We start from the raw sequence: 20,351 nt of genomic DNA, 5'->3' as shown, positions 1-20,351 counted from the left end.
GGGTTGACAGTATACATAACTAAATTATAGTCATGTGCCATATAGGTATGGACTATATACATATATGACAGTGGTCCTGTAAGACAGTGGTCCCCAGCCTTTTTGGCACCAGGGACTGGTTTTGTGGAAGACAATTTTTCCAGGGACTGGGGGATGGGAGGGTTATGGTTTCAGGATGAAACTGTTGTCCCTCAAATCATCAGGCATTAGATTCCTATAAGGAGCAAGCAACCTATATCCCTCGCATGCACAGTTCAAAAGAGGGTTCACACTCCTGTAAGGCTGTAATGCCACCACTGATCTGACAGAAGGTGGAGCTCAGGCGGTAATGCTTGCTCACCTGCTGCTCACTTCCTGCTGTGTGGCCTGGTTCCTAACCAGGAACCAGTACGGTACCAGTACCGGTACGTGGCCCAGGGGTTGAGGACCCCTGCTGTAAGATTATAATGGAGCTGAAAAATTCCTGTCACCTAGTGACTTTCTAGCGAATATAACACTGTAGCACAATACCATTACTCGTGTTTGCAGTGATGCTGCTGTAAACAAACCTACTCTGCTGCCAGTCATATAAAAGTATAACATAAAATTATGTACAGTACATAATACTTGGTAATGATAATAAATATGTTACTGGTTCATGTGCCTACTATACTATTCTTTTTATCATTACTTTGGAGCATATGCCTATTTATTTAAACAAAGTTAACTGTAAAACAGCCTCAGGTCCTTCAGGAGGTATTCCAGAAGAAGGCATTGTTGTCATAGAATGTGATAGCTCTGTGTGTGTTATTGTCCCTGAAGATCTTCCAGTGGGGCCAGATGTGGAGGTGAAAGACAGTACCAATGATCCTGGACACTGTGTAGGCCTAGGCTAATGGATGTTTGTGTCTTAATTTTTAACAAGAAAGTTTAAAAAGTTAAAAAAATTTTTTTTAAGAAGATAGCTTATAGAATAAGGATATAAAGAAAGAAAATATTTTTTGTACAGCTATACAATGCGTTTTAAGCTATGTGCTACTACAAGAGTCAAAAAGTTTTAAAAAATTGAAAAGCTGGCTGGACGCGGTGGCTCACCCCTATAATCCCAGCACTTTGGGAGGCCGAGGCGGGTGGATTACAGGAGGTGAAGAGTTAGAGACCCGGCTGACCAACATGGTGAAACCCCGTCTCTACTAAAAATACAAAAATTAGCCAGGCGTGGTGGCAGACGCCTGTAATCCCAGCTACTTGGAGGCTGAGGCAGGAGAATCAATTGAACCCAGGAGGCTTAGGTTGCAGTTAGCCAAGATGGTGCCATTACTCCAGCCTGGGTGACGGAGTGAGACTCCATCTCAAAAAAGAAAAAAATGAAAAGCTTATAAAGTAACAAAGTTATAGTAAGCTAAGGCTAATTCAACAATTTGAAGAAATAAAAATTTTATAAATTTAGTGTAGCCTAAGTGTACAGTGTTTATGAAGTCTACAGTAGTGTACAGTAGTGTCCTAGGCCTTTGCATTCACTCACCACTCACTCACTCACAGCAACTTCCAGTTCTGCAAGTTTCATTCATGGTAAGTGCCCTTTACCAGTGTACCATTTTTTATCTTTTATACTGTATTTTTACCATTTCTCTCCTGTGTTTAGGTATGTTTAGAGATATAAACACTTACCTTCATATTGCAGTTGTCTACAGTATCCAGTACAGTAACATGCCATACAGGTTTGTAGCCTAGGAGCAATAGGCTATACCATATAGCATAGGTGGGTAGTAGGCTATACCATCCACATTTGTGTAAGTACACTTATATTTGCACAATGATGAAATTGCCTAATGACACATTTCTCAGAGCATATCTCTGTTGCAAAGTGAGGCATGACTGTATATATTAATAGTTTGTTAGAAAGTGATCACTGTCGGCCGAGCATGGTGGCTCATGCCTGTAATCCCAGCACTTTGAGAGGCCGAGGCTGGCAGATCACCTGAGGTCAGGAGTTCAAGACCAGGCTGACCAACATGGAGAAATCCCATCTCTACTAAAAATACAAAATTAGCCGGGCTTGGTGGCGCATGCCTGTAATCCCAGCTACTCAGGAGGCTGAGGCAGGAGAATCACTTGAACCCAGGAGGCGGAGGTTGCAGTGAACTGAGATTGTGCCATTGCACTTCAGCCTGGGCAACAAGAGCGAAACTCCATCCAAAAAAAAAAAAGAAAGAAAGTGATCACTGTCATGAAAAAAAAGTGAGCGTGTGAGGGGTATTAGGAGGATATCTCAAGCATAGCACTTCTCAAAACTTATTATAACTGAATGTTTTCTGTTTTATTTGTTCTATCATACAGGGCAAAAATTAGTCTATTTTGTTACATATATTTTTTTTTTACCCTTTACCTAATAAAGACTCATAGCAGCTGCTAAATTCATATATCTTAATAGTCATTTCATATATTCATCCAATATTATTGTGACATGAGTATAATTGTCATTTCAGTTGAAGAGTCTTGGAATTCTAAATTGCAATTCTGCCTTAACTCAGTCGTCAAGATAATACAGAAATGGAATGGAATAGCTGATCTTTGAACGAAACTCTCTTTTATGCCAAATTTGGGGTTGCTACAAATCTGGGTGTTTTTTGACTCAGGTTTATATCTGTCACCTCATCAAGCATACAACTTTAGACACACAGAAGATATCTAAAGAACAGATAGGTAAACATCACTTGGTTTACACCTCTGGTCAGTGTGTCCAGAGTGTATGAATTACAAATAAGGAAGATTAGTGTTTGAGGCTGTATTATCTATTAGTGTGTAACAAATTACCTCAAAAACTAGTGGCTTAAACAACAATAAACATTATCTCACAGTTTCTGTGGGAAGTGTCTTCACTGGGTATTTTGGCTTGGGTATCTCATGAAGTTGCAGTCAAGATGTGAGCAGGGCTGCAGTCATCAGAAAGCTGGGCTGGGGCTGGAGGATTCACTTCCAAGATAGCTGGCTTCCAAGTTAGTGTTAGCTGTCAACAGGAGGCCTCTCCCTAGGGCTGGTTGAGTGTTGTCATGGTATGGCAGCTGGCTTCCCTCGACGTCCATGATCCCAGTGTGCAAGACAGAGGCCCTAATGTCTTTTATAACCTAACCTTAGAAGTCACACACCATCATTTCTGCAATATCCTATTGGTTATGCAGGTCAAAGGTACTCAGGGTGGGAGGGATCAACAAAGGCATGAATACCAGAAGATGGTGATCACTGGGGGCCATCTTGGAAGCTGGTTATCACAGGGAGCCAATGAGAAGGCACCAGGTAAATTAGATTTATATCCTAATCCACAGGTCCTGGCTCCACAAGGATAAAACACATCTGCAGTGCAAATAGAAGTCTGAGGAACAGGTGTCTATCATGGAAGGAGACCTGACCTGAGACCTGCCTTAGAGGCTGGAGAGTCCTGAAAGAGAGTGGACCCTGGAGTTGCTGGAGCTTGTCTTGACCCTTCTGCCCAGAGCAGGCAGGGTCTGAATGACATCTTAATCTTCAGTGATCAGCAATAGCTGTGTGACAATGGAGCATTTGAGCCACATGATGGAAAGGAAAGGTGAGGTGGCTCATAGGTGGAGCTTAGGATAGAAAGGCTCTACATTTGGGGACAGTGAAAAGAAATTTATTACTCCTACTGAGAAAGGTCACATGTGTTAATTGACTGTGCAGGGGAGACATTTGTTTTTAATCATATTCATTTGACTATTTGATTTTTTAAAATAAATTTTGAAATGCAATTTTTATTTCTTAAAGAGTATATTTAAGTATATCTTTAAATGCTGTACTATTACATAAACAAAAGCTTCCTGTTCCAGCCATCTTCGTTCCCTGTACCCATTCCTGAAAGGCAACCACTTTGAACATTTTTGTCTCAATATTCTGGTATTCACCTCCTTTTTTCTAAATAACATTCTTATACTGCTAATGCTTGATTTCTCAGTTTTAGATATTTCCTGTTGATTTTTGATAATGAAGTTAAGGATTTAGCTCTCTTTCACCACCTAACCCCTTCCGTTTTACCTCCACCCCAACACACTCTTCTCCTTGCCCTTCATTCTAATATGGTATTATTTTTTGGAGGTTGAAGGTTGACCAGATGTCAGGATCTGTAAGCATTTTCTTTTGGGCTAGTCAGTTTCCCCAGCAAGAAGTCCTAGATTTTGCTTGAGAAGTACAAGCCAGAACTCCTGCTTTTTGGGAGACAAACGAAGGAAGTGAGCATGTTGGGCACCTCATCTTGCAATATGAGAACTTTAATTCTTTTCTCTCTGCATCACTTCAACCCCACCTTTATCTGCATCTGGTAGGCCTGAAATCCAGAGCTTGTATTCAGTATATCTAGAGAAAGAATCTTTAATTTTTTTCTGTTGCCAATGTGAGGGAAATGTGACTATGCCATGTTGGGTGAAAGAAAACATCAGGTGGTTTTAACATCTTTTTATGACATCTTACATTCGGTTTTATGTTTGTCAGCCCTACTCCCAAACTCTAGTCCACAGAATTAATGAGTAGCTCCATTCCTGAACCTTTCTAGGGTCCTGTCATGGCTTCCCCACCCTCCTTCCACCTTCACTTAAGCTTCAGCTTTCTCTGGTTAAGTTAGATACAACTCATTTGTCTGCTCTCTAGCTTCCCACATTTTGTTGACAGCTCTTATCTGTGGAAATCTTCTATATTCTTTGTCCTTATGAGTTTTAGCCTCCTTTTTTCCTTTATTAACATTATGATTGGTTTGGGAGAGAGTGGAAATACTAATAAATGCAGGTATTCAGGCTTTTATTTTTAACCGAAAGGCCCTGAATTTTTTAGGGTAAAAAATAAATCAAGTTTTTTAAAAATGTCTTTAGAATCATGACTGTATTGCATTCTATCATATGAATGTTCCACATTACCTATAGCCAGTCTCTGATGAAGGTTTTTTTCTAAATTCTTTTTTTTTGTGGGGAGATAGAGTCTCGCTCTGTTGCCCAGGCTGGAGTGCAGTGGTGTGATCTCGGCTCACTGCAACCTGCGCTTCCTGGGTTCAAGCAGTTCTCCTGCCTCAGCCTCCCAAGTAGCTGGGACTACAGGTGCGCGCCACCATGCCCGGCGAATTTTTGTATTTTTAGTAGAGACGGGGTTTTGCCATATTGGCCAAGCTGGTCTCGAACTCCTGACCTCGTGATCCACCCGCCTTGGCCTCCCAAAGTGCTGGGATTACAGGCGTGAGCCACTGTGCCTGTAAATTCTTTATAGTTAAAAAATAACATTTTAGGCCGGGCGCAGTGGCTCACGCCTGTAATCCTAGCACTTTGGGAGGCCGAGGCAAATGGATCACTTGAGGTCAGGAGTTCGAAACCAGCCTGGCCAACATGGTGAAACCCCTTCTCTACTAAAAATACAAAAAAGTTAGCCAGGCGTGGTGGTGGATGCCTATAATCCCAGCTACCCCAGAGGCTGAGGCAGGAGAATTGCTTGAACCTGGGAGGCAGAGGTTGCAGTAAGCGGAGATCAGGCCACTGCACTCCAGCCTGGACAGCAAAGTGAGACTCCATTTCAAAAAAAAAAAGAAAAAAAAACATTTTAAAGATCATCCCAATCTTTAAATTTTTGGGGTATCTATTATTATGTACTTAAGATAAACTTCCTGTTAGAAATAAAACAGCAAGATTCTAGGGAGATAAAATATTGCCAGTAGATTCAATGAGAACTGCATACTTAGCCCTCCATAAATCCCAGGTCTCATAGCCACTTGCTACTGAAGATTTCTATATTCCTTTGTCTGAAACTTTGAAGCAAATCTGTTTCGTTTCTCTTCCCTCAGCTTGGTGTTCTCAGGAGTCTGCCCTTTCCGAGGAAGAAGAGGATACAACCAGGCCTCTTGTACGTCTTAAGCATTTATTTGTTTCCTGCATTATTTTGCAGTGCAGTTACAGTGGGTTATTGTAACCTACCAATATGTTGGAAAAAATGAATTGATGAAAATCAAAGTGAGAAAAAATACAGATAGAAAATTAGAACCTGGGGAAATTTGAGATACGGCTATGCAGAAGCAGGTACATACGGAATTATTAAAGTTGAGTTCAAATTTAAATATGATCTGGAGAGTCAAAGCAAACTGGGACACTTAAGTTTATTCCCTAAGTCCATAAGTTGCACCGTTTATGAGGAAAAACTTACAATTATTTAAGTAAAAGGCTTTTAATTGGCACCTTGGTCAAAAAAGAAACGCTAAAATACAGTTGGACTTCTGTATCTGTAGATTCTGCATCCATAGATTCAACCAACTGCAAATCAAAAATACTTGAAAAAAAATGGGTCGTTGTATCTATACTGAACATGTACAGACTTTTTTCTTGTCATTTTCTAAACAATATAGTGTAACAACTATTTACATAGAAATCACATTATATTAGGTTTTATAAGTAATCTAGGGATGATTTAAAGAGTACGGGAGGATATACATTGGTTATGTACAAATCCTACACCATTTTATATAAGGGACTTGAGCATCTGTGGGTTTTGGTATCCGTGGGGGATCCTGGAACCAATTCTCCCTGGTTTCCTAGGGACGACTGTAATTCCTTAATTCTTACAACTTTTAGCTTAGCTTTTAAAAGTCAGTCTTGGCCAAAGTTCAAAAATTTAAATTACCTGGAGGAGTAAGTGGAACACATATCTTTCAAATGGTCTTACGTATATATTTTCTTCAATTGAGTTTTTAATCCAAGTTGAGCTAAATTATACTAATATTCTATGGCAAAGTCTTATAGTTCTGATATCCATAGCTTTTCACATCTTTTTTATGGTCTCAGAAGATACAGTCTTCATCCTCATCTTACAAAATTACGTATTGTCTGCTCTTGATTCTTTTTGTTTCCACCTCTGAAGTCACTCACACACCTATATTTTGAATGTTTTCTGCTTAACTGCCTCTTTTTACTCAGCTTATGTCTTTCACATCATGAAACATACACACATACTTCTTTTGACCATATGATCATATGGCTCATCCAGTTACTTCTGTTGGCGCGGTGGCCCTAGACAAACCTCTCTGGCCCTAGACAGGCTTGAGTTTAAATCTTGGCTCAGTGACTTACGAAGTGCATGACTGTGGACAAGTTTCTGAATCTTTTCGTGACTCAGTTACATCATCTGTAAGTCTGTAAATGGGGATAATAATGGTATTTATCCCATAGGAATGTTGGGAGAGTTAAATACATGTAACAAGTACCCCATAAATGATAGGCATTGTTATTTTTTTCTCAAATATTTTTGGTCTGCCATTGGTTGAATCCATGGATGTTGAACCCACAGATATGGAGAACCAACTTTTACAGCTTTATTGAGTTCTTACTATGTGCCAGGTGTATTGTGCTTTACATAGCTTATTTCATGTAATTATTATCAGAAATCTATGAAGTACATATTATTTAAATTTTTTAAGATAAGGGAAATGAAGCCCAGAGGTTAAGAAGCTTACGTAACATCATGCATCAATGTGTCATAAACCCAGGATTCAAATCCATACAGTCTGACTCTAGGGCCCACACTCTACAATACTGTACAGATGGAGGCTCATTATGAGTGAAGAAATACAAAAGCCAATTACCCGTTCGTATTGTTTGTCTATTTTGTAATAATAGTTTTTTCTGTATTTGAAATTAGAATATTTTAAGAATGTCTGTTTCAGTATTAGGACTCAGGATTTATGCAGCTACCTTCTCCCAATCTGTCACTTTTATGTTATTTTTTGTTGTATAGACACTGAAGTTTGGATAGTTACATTTAGTGTATGATAAATATGTACACATAATAGAATTCAGTCAAAATATGCAACTATTAATATTTTGTAGTCTTTTTTCATGAGTTGCCAATGTTGATCTTTTCTAAGATATCTTTCCTAATTAATATTAGATCATAGAGATAATCTCTCTTCAAAGCTTTGTTTTCCATATTTAGTCTTTAATCCAACTGGATTATAATATTGTAATTGGTTTGAGATAGGAAGTTACTGATAATTCTATTAGTAGAATTATCTTTGCATGTAGACCAGTTGTTCCAACACCGTTTATTAAGTAGATCTTTCCTTTGTGATGCCACCTTTACTGTATACATACATGATGGTTTCTAGGCCTTTACTTTTTCTTTAATCTATTTGTGTACATTTATATCAGTACCGTATTTGTGTGTGTGCGTTTTACATTGGTTTAATTACAATTACTTTATATGGGCAATGATTTCACCGCTTCTTTATGCACACACATTATTCTTAGTTTTTCAAAAATTTTTCAGCTACTTTGGGACCTCTGGGCTTCCATTTGAATTTTAGAATTAGTTTATCTAGTTCTAGGAAGAAATTCTATTGGGGATTTCCACTGAATTGCACAGACTAATTGGAGAAGAATTGAGCAAAAAATACATATATATATATAAACAGCTATATATATAAAGATATAGATATATAAAGATATACATGTATGTGTGTGTATATATATAGATATAGATATATTTTTTTTGGTGATGAAGTCTTGCTTTGTTGCCCAGGCTGGAGTGCAGTGACACGATCTTGGCTCACTGCAACCTCCACCTCCCGGGTTTAAGCGATTCTCATGCCTCAGCCTCCCAAGAAGCTGGGATTACAGGTGTATACCACCACACCTGGCTAAGTTTTTGCATTTTTAGTAGAGATAGGGTTTCGCCATGTTGGCCAGGCTGACCTCAAGTGATTCTGACCTCAAGTGATCCACCTGCCTCAGCCTCCCAAAGTACTAGGATTACAGGCATGAGCCATTGCACCTGTCCTGAAATATATTTTCTGTCACAATTAAAGATGTTTCCATTTAAGGGAATCTATTAATATAAATTATTATATTCAAGAGAAAAACAATCAGATCTATAGAGCTGAAAATTTTTTTAACTCAGGACCTGTGATTTCAAAAGGACCTATTTATAAAGTAAAAGAACATTTTCTTATGATATTTTAAGAAATTATTCACATGCATACAACACATATCTACGTGCAGATAATAAGCTAAAAGCTAGTACCATGTTTACTTGTAAAAATTAGGCACTTTCCTACTAGTCAGGAACACAACCAGCTTGCCAGTGCTACCACATTTATCTACTACAATTTTGTATGCCTAGACATAAGTAAGGGGAGGGAAATGAAGTAAAAAGTGGGATGGTGCATTCAAAATTATGATATCTAAGTGATACAATTATGTTTTTAGGCAACAGAAGAGAAACACGAGAATGATTGAAATATGGACACAAAATTAATATACAAAAATCAATACCATTTTTCTCTATAAACCACACCATCAAAAATGAAATAGAAGAATGATGCTCAGACTAGAAAAGAACCCAAAAGAAAAAAATAAATGTATGTGGTGTACATGGGAGAATGAAACCTTCAAATTATTACTGAGATAGAGGATTTGAACAAATTTTTTAAATACCCTTTTTTGGATAAGATCCATCATTATTAAATTAATGTAAATTGTCTTTAACCTACACAGATTTATCAGAATCTCAATAACAATTCTAAATTATTTTTCTTAGAATTAGACAAGTTTATTTGAGCCGAGTCTAGAATATGTTTGAAAAATAAAAACATGCAGAATGGCCGGGAAAAGTATAAAAGAATGTCATGTGCCATGCTCTAAGTTTTTAAAAGAAGAATATTTGTTTAATGCTTACGTAACTTTAGGGAAAAAAAATTTTATAAAAAGTTGCCAGTCAGCATATACACCCAGAACTGACTTGTAGTTATCTTTATTCTCTTGCTGTAAACTTTGTTATTTTTAAAAATTATGTTCTATTATGTATCTTAAAAGTGAAGAAAGCGAGGCATGGTGGCTCACACCTGTAATCCCAGCACTTTAGCAGGCCACAGCAGGAGGATCACTTGAGGCCAGGAGTTTGAGACCAGCTGGATCAATACAGCAAGACCCAGCCTTTACAAAAAATTTTTAAAAATTAGCTGGGTGTGGCCAGGCATGGTGGCTCACGCCTGTAATCCCAGAACTTTGGGAGACAGGCGGGTGTATCATGAGGTCAGAAGATCGAGAACATTCTGGCTGACACGGTGAAACCCCATTTCTACTAAAAATACAAAAAATTAGCCGGGTGTGGTCGTACACGCCTGTAGTCCCAGCTACTTGGGAGGCTGAGGCAGGAGAATCACTTGTACCCAGGAGGCAGAGGTTGCAGTGAGCCGAGATCGCACCACTGCACTCCAGCCTGGGCGACAGAACAAGACTCCGTCTCAAAAAAAAAAAAAAATTAGCTAGGTTTGGTGGTTCACATGTGTAGTCCAAGCTACTCAGGAGGCTGAGGCAGGAGGATTGCTTGAGCTCAGCAGTGAGTCTTCAGTGAGCTATGACTGTGGCACTGCTCCAGCTTAGGTGACAGAGCGAGACCCAGTTTCAAAGAAAAAAAAAAGTGAAGGAGAGGAAGGTGCTGTGGTACCAGCAAGAACATTGGAAATGTTAGTGCCTCTTGCCAGGGGCAGAAGTGTATTCATGTTTTTTTTTTATTCCATTTGACAGGAGAAGGAATAAAACTTAATGACATGAACTGTGAATTTATGTTTTTTAAGGTTCGAACCCCTATGTTTCTTGCTATTAATACTGAATTTCTTAACGTTTGTATGTGAAGAGAATCAACACCTTGGGAAAATAGACCCTATTATAAAGACTGATTCATCATTTTATACAGTCAAAAATTAAAACATATTTTACTTCTTGGTATTTTGTTACTTATGGCTTTTGTCAGGGATGCAATCTTTTTTTTTTTTTTTTTTTTTTTTTTTGGAGGCAGAGTCTCGCTCTGTCACCCAGGCTGGAGTGCAATGGCACAATCTTGGCTCACTGCAAGCTCCGCCTCCTGGGTCCATGCCATTCTCTTGCCTCAGCCTCCCGAGTCGCTGGGACTATAGGCGCCCATCACCACACCTGGCTAATTTTTTGTATCTTTAGTAGAGATGGGGTTTCACCGTGTTAGCCAGGATGGTCTGGATCTCCTGACCTCGTGATGCACCTGCCTCGGCCTCCCAAAGTGCTGGGATTACAGGCATGAGCCACCACGCCCAGCCAGGGGTGCGATCTTTTTATATGAGATTTATGCTAAGTTACTAGAGTTGGTGGGAAAATGTTTTTGTGCTGATTTCTTAGCACTAATTTTAAAAATGTTTTATCTTTTTGTAGTTTTCCCCTATCTTTGTTGTGGTGTATATTCTATAGGGATTATCTATTTCTGAAACATTCATCAGTTGATTATTGTGTCAAGCTCTGTTCTGAGTCACATTTACTGTGTTATTTAGTCTTCACATCAACCCTTTAAGGAGAATTCCACTTTATAGATGAGGAAACTGAGACTCAAGTTTGGCTATTTGTCAAGGTAACACAATTAGTAAATTTTGAAGGCAGAATTTGAACCCATGACGTTGGATACCACAGCCTATTAACTGGTAAAACATATCTAAACCCAGCTCTGTTTTGAAAGTTTACTACTTTAACATTTTTTTTTCAGTCAGAAATGTGTCAGTCACATGTCTGTTCAGCCCTTCTGCTGCTTTTGTGAATAGAACACCAGGCATTCATTCTTATCCTTGGGGTCTGCAGGTTAACTATGTGGGCATCTCTGCTTTGGGCTGCAGATCAGCTGGCCTTGGCTTAGACTCCACGGTGGGCTCGTGTCTGCTCTGCATATATTCATTCTGAGTTTCAGCTGAAATGGCGCAGCGTCCTGGGCCAAGGTCTTCATTTGTTGTCTCACTGCAGCACATGAGCCAAGGTAAAGGGTGTAAGCAAATTTCAACCCTTTGCTCACATCATGTTTACTGACGTTACTTTTGCCCAACAAAGGGCTCAGACAGGGCCCACATTAGTAGATGCGACATTAGTACAGGCAGGAAGTGAAGACTTGCTGAATAATCAATTTATCACAGTAATATTTTCTAATGGAATTATTTTTTGTTGAGTTTGTTTTTGAGACCAGGCCTTGCTGTGTTGTCCAGGCTGGAGTACAGTGGCATGAACTGGGCTCAGGTGATCCTCCCGCCTCAGCCTCCTGAGTAGCTAGATGATAGACATGTGCCATCATGCCTGGCTAATTTTTTTATTTTTTGTTTTTCGTAGAGATGGAGTCTCACTATGTTACCCAGGCTGTTCTCGAACTCCTGGCCTCAAGCAATCCTCCTGCCTTAGCCTCCCAAAGTGCTACGATTATAGGTGTGAGCTACTATTCCCAGCTTCACTGAGATTTTTTAAACTTTAAACATATTGAAATATAGTCTTATAACTTAAAAAAAACTTTATTAACATATAAGTCACATACTATAAAATTAGCCCATTTAAAGTATACAATTGAGTGGTTTTTAGTGTATTCACAGAGTTGTGCAACCATCACCATAATCAATGTTAGAACATTTTCATCACCCTGAAAAGAAACCCTTTACCTGTTAGCTTTCACTTCCTATTTTCCCTCAAGGCTCTGATGTAGGCAAGAATAAATGATTTCTATCTCTATGGATTTGCCTATTTTGAACATTTAATGTAAATTGAGTCATATGATAAACTTATCCTTTGTGACGCCTTTCACTTAGCATTATGTTTTCAAGTTTCATGCATTTTGTAGCTTGTACGAGTACTTTTTATTTCTGAATAATATTCTATTGTAGGGATATACTACATTTTATTCATTGATTAATGGAAATTTGACTCATTTCTCCTTTTAGGCTATTATGAATAATGCTGATAAGAACATTGATGTACAAGTTTTTATGTGGTCATATGTTTTCACTTCTCTTAAGTTTGTACATAGAAATGAATTTGCTGGATCATATGGCAACTCTATGTTTAACCTTTTAAAGAACTGCCCCACTGTTAGCCGGGTGCAGTGGCTCACGCCTGTAATCCCAGCACTTTGGGAGGCTGAGATGGGCAGATCACCTGAGGTCAGGAGTTCAAGACCCACCTGACCAACATAGTGAAACCCTGTCTTTACTAAAAATAAAAAACAAGTAGCCGTACCTGGTGGCACATGCTTGTAATCCTAGCTACTTGGGAAGCTGAGGCAGGAGAATCACTTGAACCTGGTAGGCAGAGGTTGCAGTGAGCCAAGACCACACACCGTTGCGCTCCAGCCTGGGCAACAAGAGCGAAACTCCGTCCCCAGAAAAAAAGAAAAAGAATTGCCCTACTGTTTTCCATAGCATTTGTGCTAGTTTACATTCCCACCAGCTGTGTATGAGGATTCCAGTTTCTCCATCAGCACTCGTTCTTATCTGTCCTTTGGTTATAGCTGTCCTAGTGGCTGTGAAGTAAAGCTCATGAGATTTTGATTTACATGTACTGTATAACTTGTGATGTTGAACACCATTTCCTATGTTTGTTGGCCATTTCTATTAATATATATTCTTTGAAAAATTGTCTATTCAGAGCCTTTGCCCATTTCGAATTGGTTTGTCTTTTGATTATTGAATTTTTAAGAGGGCTGTACATATTCAAGTGTCATCAGATAAATGATTTGGAAATATTTTATCCTATCCTCTGGGTTGTCTTTTCACTTTCTTCATGATGTCCTTAGAAGCACAAAAATTTTTAGTTGTTCTGATGTCCATTTTTATTTAATTTTCTTTTGTTGCTTGTGCTTTTGGTGTCGTATCTAAGAAACCATTGCCTAATTCAAGGTCATAATTTACAAGTATGTATTCTGAGACCTTTTTTTTTTTTTTTTTTTTGTAGCTCTTACAGCTAGATCTTTAATCCATTTTGAGTTAACCTTTGTTTACGGCATGATCCAATTTCATTGCCTTGCATGCAGATAGTCCAGTTGTCCCAGCATCATTTGTTGACAAGACTATTCTCTTCCCCAATGAAGTTTTTATCACCATTTATTATGATGTGGGAGTTTTGTAGTTGCCCTATATCATGCTGAGGAAGTTCCCTTCTTTTGCTTATTTGCTAATTTGTGATGTTGGGTTTTTTGGTTGTTTGTTTGTTTGTTTGTTTGTTTTCAATGATAAAAGGGTGTTGGATTTTGTTGACTACTTTTTCTGCATTTACTGAGATGATCTTATGGTTTTTGTCATTATATTGGTATAATGTATTACATTAATTGATTATCAGATGTTAAATTAATACTGCATTCTCCTTGGGTAAATCCTACTTGGTTATGGTCCATAATACTTTTTATATGTTGTTGGATTAGGTTTGTTAGCATTGAGGATTTTTACCTCTCTATTAATAAGAGAGAGTGGGCTCTGGTGTTTTTTGGGGGGCGGTTCGTGCGTGTGTGTGTGTGTGTGTATGTATATGTTTGTCAGGTTTTAGTATTAGGGTAATACTTGCCTCGTAAAAGCTGTGTCCCCTCCTTTTTATTTATCCTCTTTGTTTTGGAAGAGTTTGTAAATAAGTTAGTATTAATTTTTTTGTTGTTTGGTAAAATTCACCAGTGAAGCCATCTGGGCCTGAGTTTTTCTTTTGGGTAGTTTTTTTGTTTGTTTTTTTGTTTTTAGTAATTCAGTCTCTTGTTACAAGTCTTTTCATCTTTTCTTTTTGTTTCAGTTTAATCAGTTTGTGTCTTTCTAGAAATTCACTCATTTCATCTACTCCAGTTTGTTGGCATATATTTATTCATAATATTTCTTTGTATTCCTGTTTATTTCTGTAAGATTAGTAGCAATGTTTCGTCTTTCATTCCTGATTTTTGTATTTTGAGTCTTCTTTTTTGTTAGTCATATTTGTCCATTTTGTCAATTTTTAGTTTTATTGATTCTAATGTTTTTCTAGTCTAACTTTCTTTGAGTTCCATTCTAATGTTTGCTTATTTCCTTTTGGTTACTTTGGATTTAGTTTGATTATCTTCTAGTATCTTTTTTTTTTTTTTTTTTTTTAAATTGAGACAAAGTCTCACTCTGTCACCCAGGCTGAAGTGCAGTGGCATGATCATGGCTCACTGCAGCCTTGATCTCCCAGGCTCAGGTCATCCTGCCACTTCAGCCTGGTCCCCCAAGCTCCCAGTAGCCGAGACTACAGGCATACACCACCATGCCCGACTAAGTTTTTGTATGTTTTGTAGAGATGGGGTTTCACCATCTTGCCCAGGCTGGTCTTGAACTCCTGGGCTCAAGCAATCCGCCTGCCTCGGCCTTCCAGAGTGCCAGATTATGAGCACGCCCAGCCCTCTTCTAGTATTTTAAGGTAGAAAGTTACTTTATTGATTTGAATCTTTCTTCTTTTTTAATAAAGTGTTTACAGCTATAGGTTTCCCTCTAAAACTTCCTTTAATGGCATTCCATAAGTTTTGGTATGTTGCACCCTCATTTTCTTTTACCTCAAAGTATTTTGTAATTTCCATTGTGATTTTTTTGAGCCATTGGTTATTTCAGAATATTGTTTAATTTTTACATATTTTTGAATTTCACAAATTTCTTTTTGTTAGTGATTTCTAATTTTTATCCATTGTCATCAAGGAACATACTTTACACAATTCTCTTAAAATTTATTGAGGCTTTTTTTTTTTTTTTTTTAACAGACAGGTCTTAAGCCGGGCGCGGTGGCTGACTTCTGTAATCCCAGCACTTTGGGAGGCCAAGGTGGGTGGATCACGAGGTCAGGAGTTCAAGGCCAGCCTGACCAATATGGTGAAACCCCATCTCTACTAAAAATACAAAAAGTAGCCAGGCGCGGTGGCAGGTGCCTGTAATCCCAGCTAATTGGGAGGCTAAGGCCGGAGAATCACTTGAACCTGGGCGACACAGGTTGCAGTGAGCCAAGATCGTGCCACTGCACTCTAGCCTGGGTGACAGAGTGAGACTCTGTCTCAAAAAAAAAAAAAAAAAAAAAAAAAAAAGAGACAGGTCTTGCTGTGTTTCCCTGGCTGAAATGCAGTAGCTGTTAACAAACATGATTATAGTTCACTATAGCCTTAACCTTCTGGGCTCAAGTGATCCTCTTGCCTCAGCCTCCTGTGTAGCTGGGCCTACTGAGGCTTCTTTTATAGACTAACATATTTTCTATCTTAGAGAGTGCTCTATATACACTTGAGAAGAATGTGTATTCTGTTGAGCAGTGTGTTCTTTAGGTGTCTGTTAGGTCTGGTTGGTGTATGGTGTTTGAGTCTTCTATTTTCTTGCTTATAATATGCCCAGTTGTATCCATTATTAAAAGTGGTGTTTGGGCCGGGTGCAGGGGCTCATGCCTGTAATCCCAGCACTTTGGGAGGCTGAGGCGGGTGGATCACGAAGTCAGGAGTTAAAGACCGGGCTGGCCAAGATGGTGAAACCCCATCTCTACTAAAAATACAAAAATTAGCCAGGTGCGGTGGCAGGTGCCTGTAATCCCAGCTACTTGGGAGGCTGAGGCAGGAGAATTGCTTGAACCCGGGCGGCAGAGGTTGCAATGAGCCAAGATCATGCCACTGTACTCCAGCCTAGGCGACAGACTGAGACTCTGTCTCAAAAAAAAAAAAAAAAAAGTAGTGTTTGGAGTCTCCAAAAATTATTGTTAAAGGTGTCTGTTAGGTCTGCCAGTTTCTGCCTTCAATTCAATTCGTATTTTTGCTTTATGTATTTTAAGACTGTTAGATGCATATATAATTGTTACATTTTTCTGCCAGATTGACCCTTTTATCATTATAAAATGTTCTTTAGTAACAGTTTTGTTTTAAGTTCTATTTTGTCTGATATTCATATATCCACTCTAGCTTTCTTATGGTTGTTTGTATGCTGTATCATTTTCCATCACTTTATTTTCAAGCTATTTGTATATTTGAACCTAAAATGTGTTTCCTGTAGACAGCATGTAGTTGAATTCTGTTTTTCTATCCAATCTGACAATCTCTGCTTTTTTTTAGCCTCTTTAATCCATTCAGAGTTAATGGTAACACTAAAATTATTGGGCTATGTCCACCTTTTTGTTTTCCATATGTCTCGTGTCATTTTTTGTTTCTCCTTTACTGCTTTCTTTTCACTAAGCGAATATTTTCCAGTATAAAATTATAATTTCTTTAATGATTTTTCACTATATTTTCTTAGTGGTTGCTCTAGGACTTGGATACTATGTATCTTATCAGAACCTACTTCAGATTTATACTAAGTTCCATTAAGATATGGGAATGTTGGTCTTATGTAGCTGTATTCCCTCTTCCCTCGTTTGTACTGTTATTGTTATATATATTACAGACTCAACCCATTACTATAATTACTACTGCATATAGTGTTGCATCACTTAAAGAAGCTGAGAAAAGAGAGCAAATATGTATTATGTTTATTTTTTTTTTTTTTTGAGACGGAGTCTCGCTCTGTCACCCAGGCTGGAGTGCAGTGGCGCGATCTCGGCTCACTGCAAACTCCGCCTCCCGGGTTCACGCCATTCCCCTGCCTCAGCCCCTCCGAGTAGCTGGGACTACAGGTGCCTGCCACCACGCCCGGCTAATTTTTTTGTATTTTTAGTAGAGACGGGGTTTCACCGTGGTCTCGATCTCCTGACCTCGTGATCCGCCTGCCTCGGCCTCCCAAAGTGCTGGGATTACAAGTGTGAGCCACCGTGCCCGGCCGTATTATGTTTATTATATTAACCTTATTTACCATTTGTTTGTGTTGATTCAAGTTCTAGTAAATCTTGTGTCATTGCTTACTCTTTCAAATTTGCTCTGAAGATTCTCTCTTTATCTCTGGTTTTCAACATTTTTGCTATGGTATATCTGACTGTGGGCCTCTTACATTTATTTTACCTGGGGTTCATTGAGCTTCTTGAATGTATAATGTTTTTTGTCAGATTTGGGAAATGTCCAACCATTATTTCTTTGAATGTTTTTTCTACACCTTTCTCTCTTCTTCTAGTACTCCTACCTCTGACCCCTGAGTACCAGCTAAACAAGTTCTTATATGTTGTGATCACAATGCCTAATTTTGATGACTTCAAATTAATTAGCGTTATGTTTTTACAGGAAACAGTGACATTTAAGGATGTGGCTGTTGACCTTACCCAGGAGGAGTGGGAGCAGATGAAACCTGCTCAAAGGAACTTGTATCGAGATGTGATGCTGGAGAACTACAGCAACCTAGTCACAGTGGGTAAGGTGGCTTGTAGCATTGCAATTTAACAGAGAGTTCTTTTCCATTTCTGAAATGTGTGAAGACTATAACTTGCCAGATGAGTGTAGCCTTTCCTTTCTCCATGTGACTGGATGTGCTCCATTCTTCAGTGTTAAAGGCTAATTACTTTGTGTCATTGTGTAAGTTTGTTCATCCTCATCTTTTATAAACCCTCAAGCTTGGACTTAGCCTAAGATCTGGGTGGTTGTCTCCAGCATTAACATCCACATCCTTTGCTATTTCTTGTAATAGGCTGTCAAGTCACCAAACCGGATGTGATATTCAAGTTGGAGCAAGAAGAGGAGCCCTGGGTGATGGAGGAAGAAATGTTTGGGAGGCACTGTCCAGGTGAATAAGTGAAAAGCAGCTCTGAATGAGAAAGCCACATGAGAGTTGTTCAGTGAAGGGTTGATATCATTTCACAATTTCCAAGATTTTCTTAAAGGCCCTATTCTTCTAGAGTGACAAATGGGATGGAGTGCTTTAGATTACTGTGACATTTCTAGATATTTTTCTTCCTATATTGCAGAGGGCCAGTAGCCCTATCCAATTTCATAATACCAACCTTACCTAATTCATGCACAGCCTCACTTTCAGGATTATTGTTCCTCTCTCTATGATCCTCGGGCACTCTCTTTATGTTTATGGTTTCATTTTCTTATGCATTCAGTATTTCATGGTTGTGTAGTAATTTTAAAACATGTTTCACACTTAGGTTTCTTTTCATTTCTTTCCTTCTTTCTTTTTTAAAAAGCCTTAGATTTGTGTTGGGTTAACAATAGTTTCACTTCCCATTGTACTTCACAACCCTCACAATCCCATTGCTTAGAAATGTAAAAGTTTCTGGCTTAGAAATCCCATGGCATCTCCTTTCTGCTTATTCCTGCCTTCCATTCCTTTAATTTTTTGAAAATACATGAGGTCCATACTTGGGTAAAAAAATATAACCAATGTAACCAATATTATACCTATAATACCAATATTATACCTTTTGTGCAAAAGTAAATCTTCCTCTTATCTTGGACACAGTCCCTTCCTTTCCACAGTTGCATACACTTCTTTTTTGGAGTTATCCTGGCTATTTTTCATTATTTATTTTACCATATGAATTTTAGACTTAACTGTCTATTTCCAGAGAAAAACCTCTTGGAATTTTTATTGGGATTGTGCTAAATATATAAATTAACTTTCAGAAATTTAACATCTTTTTAATGCCAATGTTTTCTGTCTAAGAACACACTCTGTCTTCGTTCAGATTTTCGTATCTACTTCTGTGTCCTTTAGAAATGGAGCTTTCCAAGTTTTCCCATTGTTGCTTTTATACATTTCACTATAATAATGGGTAAAAAAGCTATAAAACCATCCTTATTTACAGATAATGAGATTGTAGCCCTAGAAAACACAAGAGAACTAATTGAGAAAGTACAACAAATAGTAAGAGAACTCAGTGAGGTGGTAGGATATCAAATTAACAAATAAAAATCAATAGCTTTCGTATATACTTCAACAACCGAGTAGAAGATACTAAGGAAAGAAAACTACATTTATAGTAGTAAGAACAAAGATGAAATTCTCTTCTGGGCATGGATATATAACAGTATACCAAACAAAATCCTGTCTTTATGAGCTTATAATTTAATGGAAACTAGAGTCCCTGAGGTTTTGCATATGGGAAAATACCTTTTTAACCTTTACATTTGGTTGATAGTTGGCCGTGTGTAAAATTTTTGAGCCAGACTTTCTTTTCCAAAGAGTTTTATAGACAGTTACCTGAGGGATTTGGACAATTCTATCTTGCTTCCTAGATTCAAATGTTGCTTGGAGAAGTCTGAAGCCTGATTATTTCCCCTCATAGGTGACTTATTTTCCAGGATGCCTATAGGTTTCTTTTTCTTTAAAGCTTAAGTGACTTTATGAGGCTATGTCTTGGAAGTGATCAATCAGTATCAGTTTTTCCCTTCAACTTATGGATTCATGATTTTTGTTCCTTGAAACGTCGTCATATAGATTTCATGCTAGTTTCTTTTATGGTTATCATTGTCATCTTTCGATGAAGGTATTTTCCTGCCGTAGCCATTGTTTACAGAAGGATAGTATTGAAGACTGTCCAGAAAAATGCTCTGAGCTGGTAAGAAGTCTCTGTACCTCACATTGACCTCCTTTATCATACAAGGTTTTGTGTTGAGACTTGGTTTACCCTTTCATTCTCCCAAGTTAAAGAGAGATTATTATTTGCATACTTCCTCTAGAACTCAGT

General features: G+C 38.3%; 1 protein-coding gene across 3 annotated transcripts in view; it reads left to right on the top strand.

Annotated features, from left to right (window-relative positions):
- Positions 1-20,351, top strand: part of LOC100602872 (zinc finger protein 568) — a 40,020-nt gene that overhangs the window by 2,950 nt on the left and 16,719 nt on the right. Inside the window, exons 3-6 of one of the 3 annotated variants that reach the window (XM_004089590.2) lie at positions 3,306-3,565; positions 5,813-5,871; positions 17,947-18,073; positions 18,347-18,442. In XM_004089590.2, the coding sequence (XP_004089638.2) occupies positions 3,532-3,565; positions 5,813-5,871; positions 17,947-18,073; positions 18,347-18,442 (316 nt within the window). In that variant the 5' untranslated portion in view covers positions 3,306-3,531. Of the gene's footprint in view, positions 1-3,305; positions 3,566-5,812; positions 5,872-17,946; positions 18,074-18,346; positions 18,443-20,351 lie in introns of those variants that run through there. The other 2 variants (XM_030822285.1, XM_003252700.3) reach the window with 2 other exon arrangements.

The sequence above is a fragment of the Nomascus leucogenys genome, chromosome 11 (assembly GCF_006542625.1).
Source record: "Nomascus leucogenys isolate Asia chromosome 11, Asia_NLE_v1, whole genome shotgun sequence".
NCBI lineage: Eukaryota > Metazoa > Chordata > Mammalia > Primates > Hylobatidae > Nomascus > Nomascus leucogenys.
Note: the sequence above shows the minus strand (reverse complement) of the source record. Positions and strands in the feature narration are given on the sequence as shown.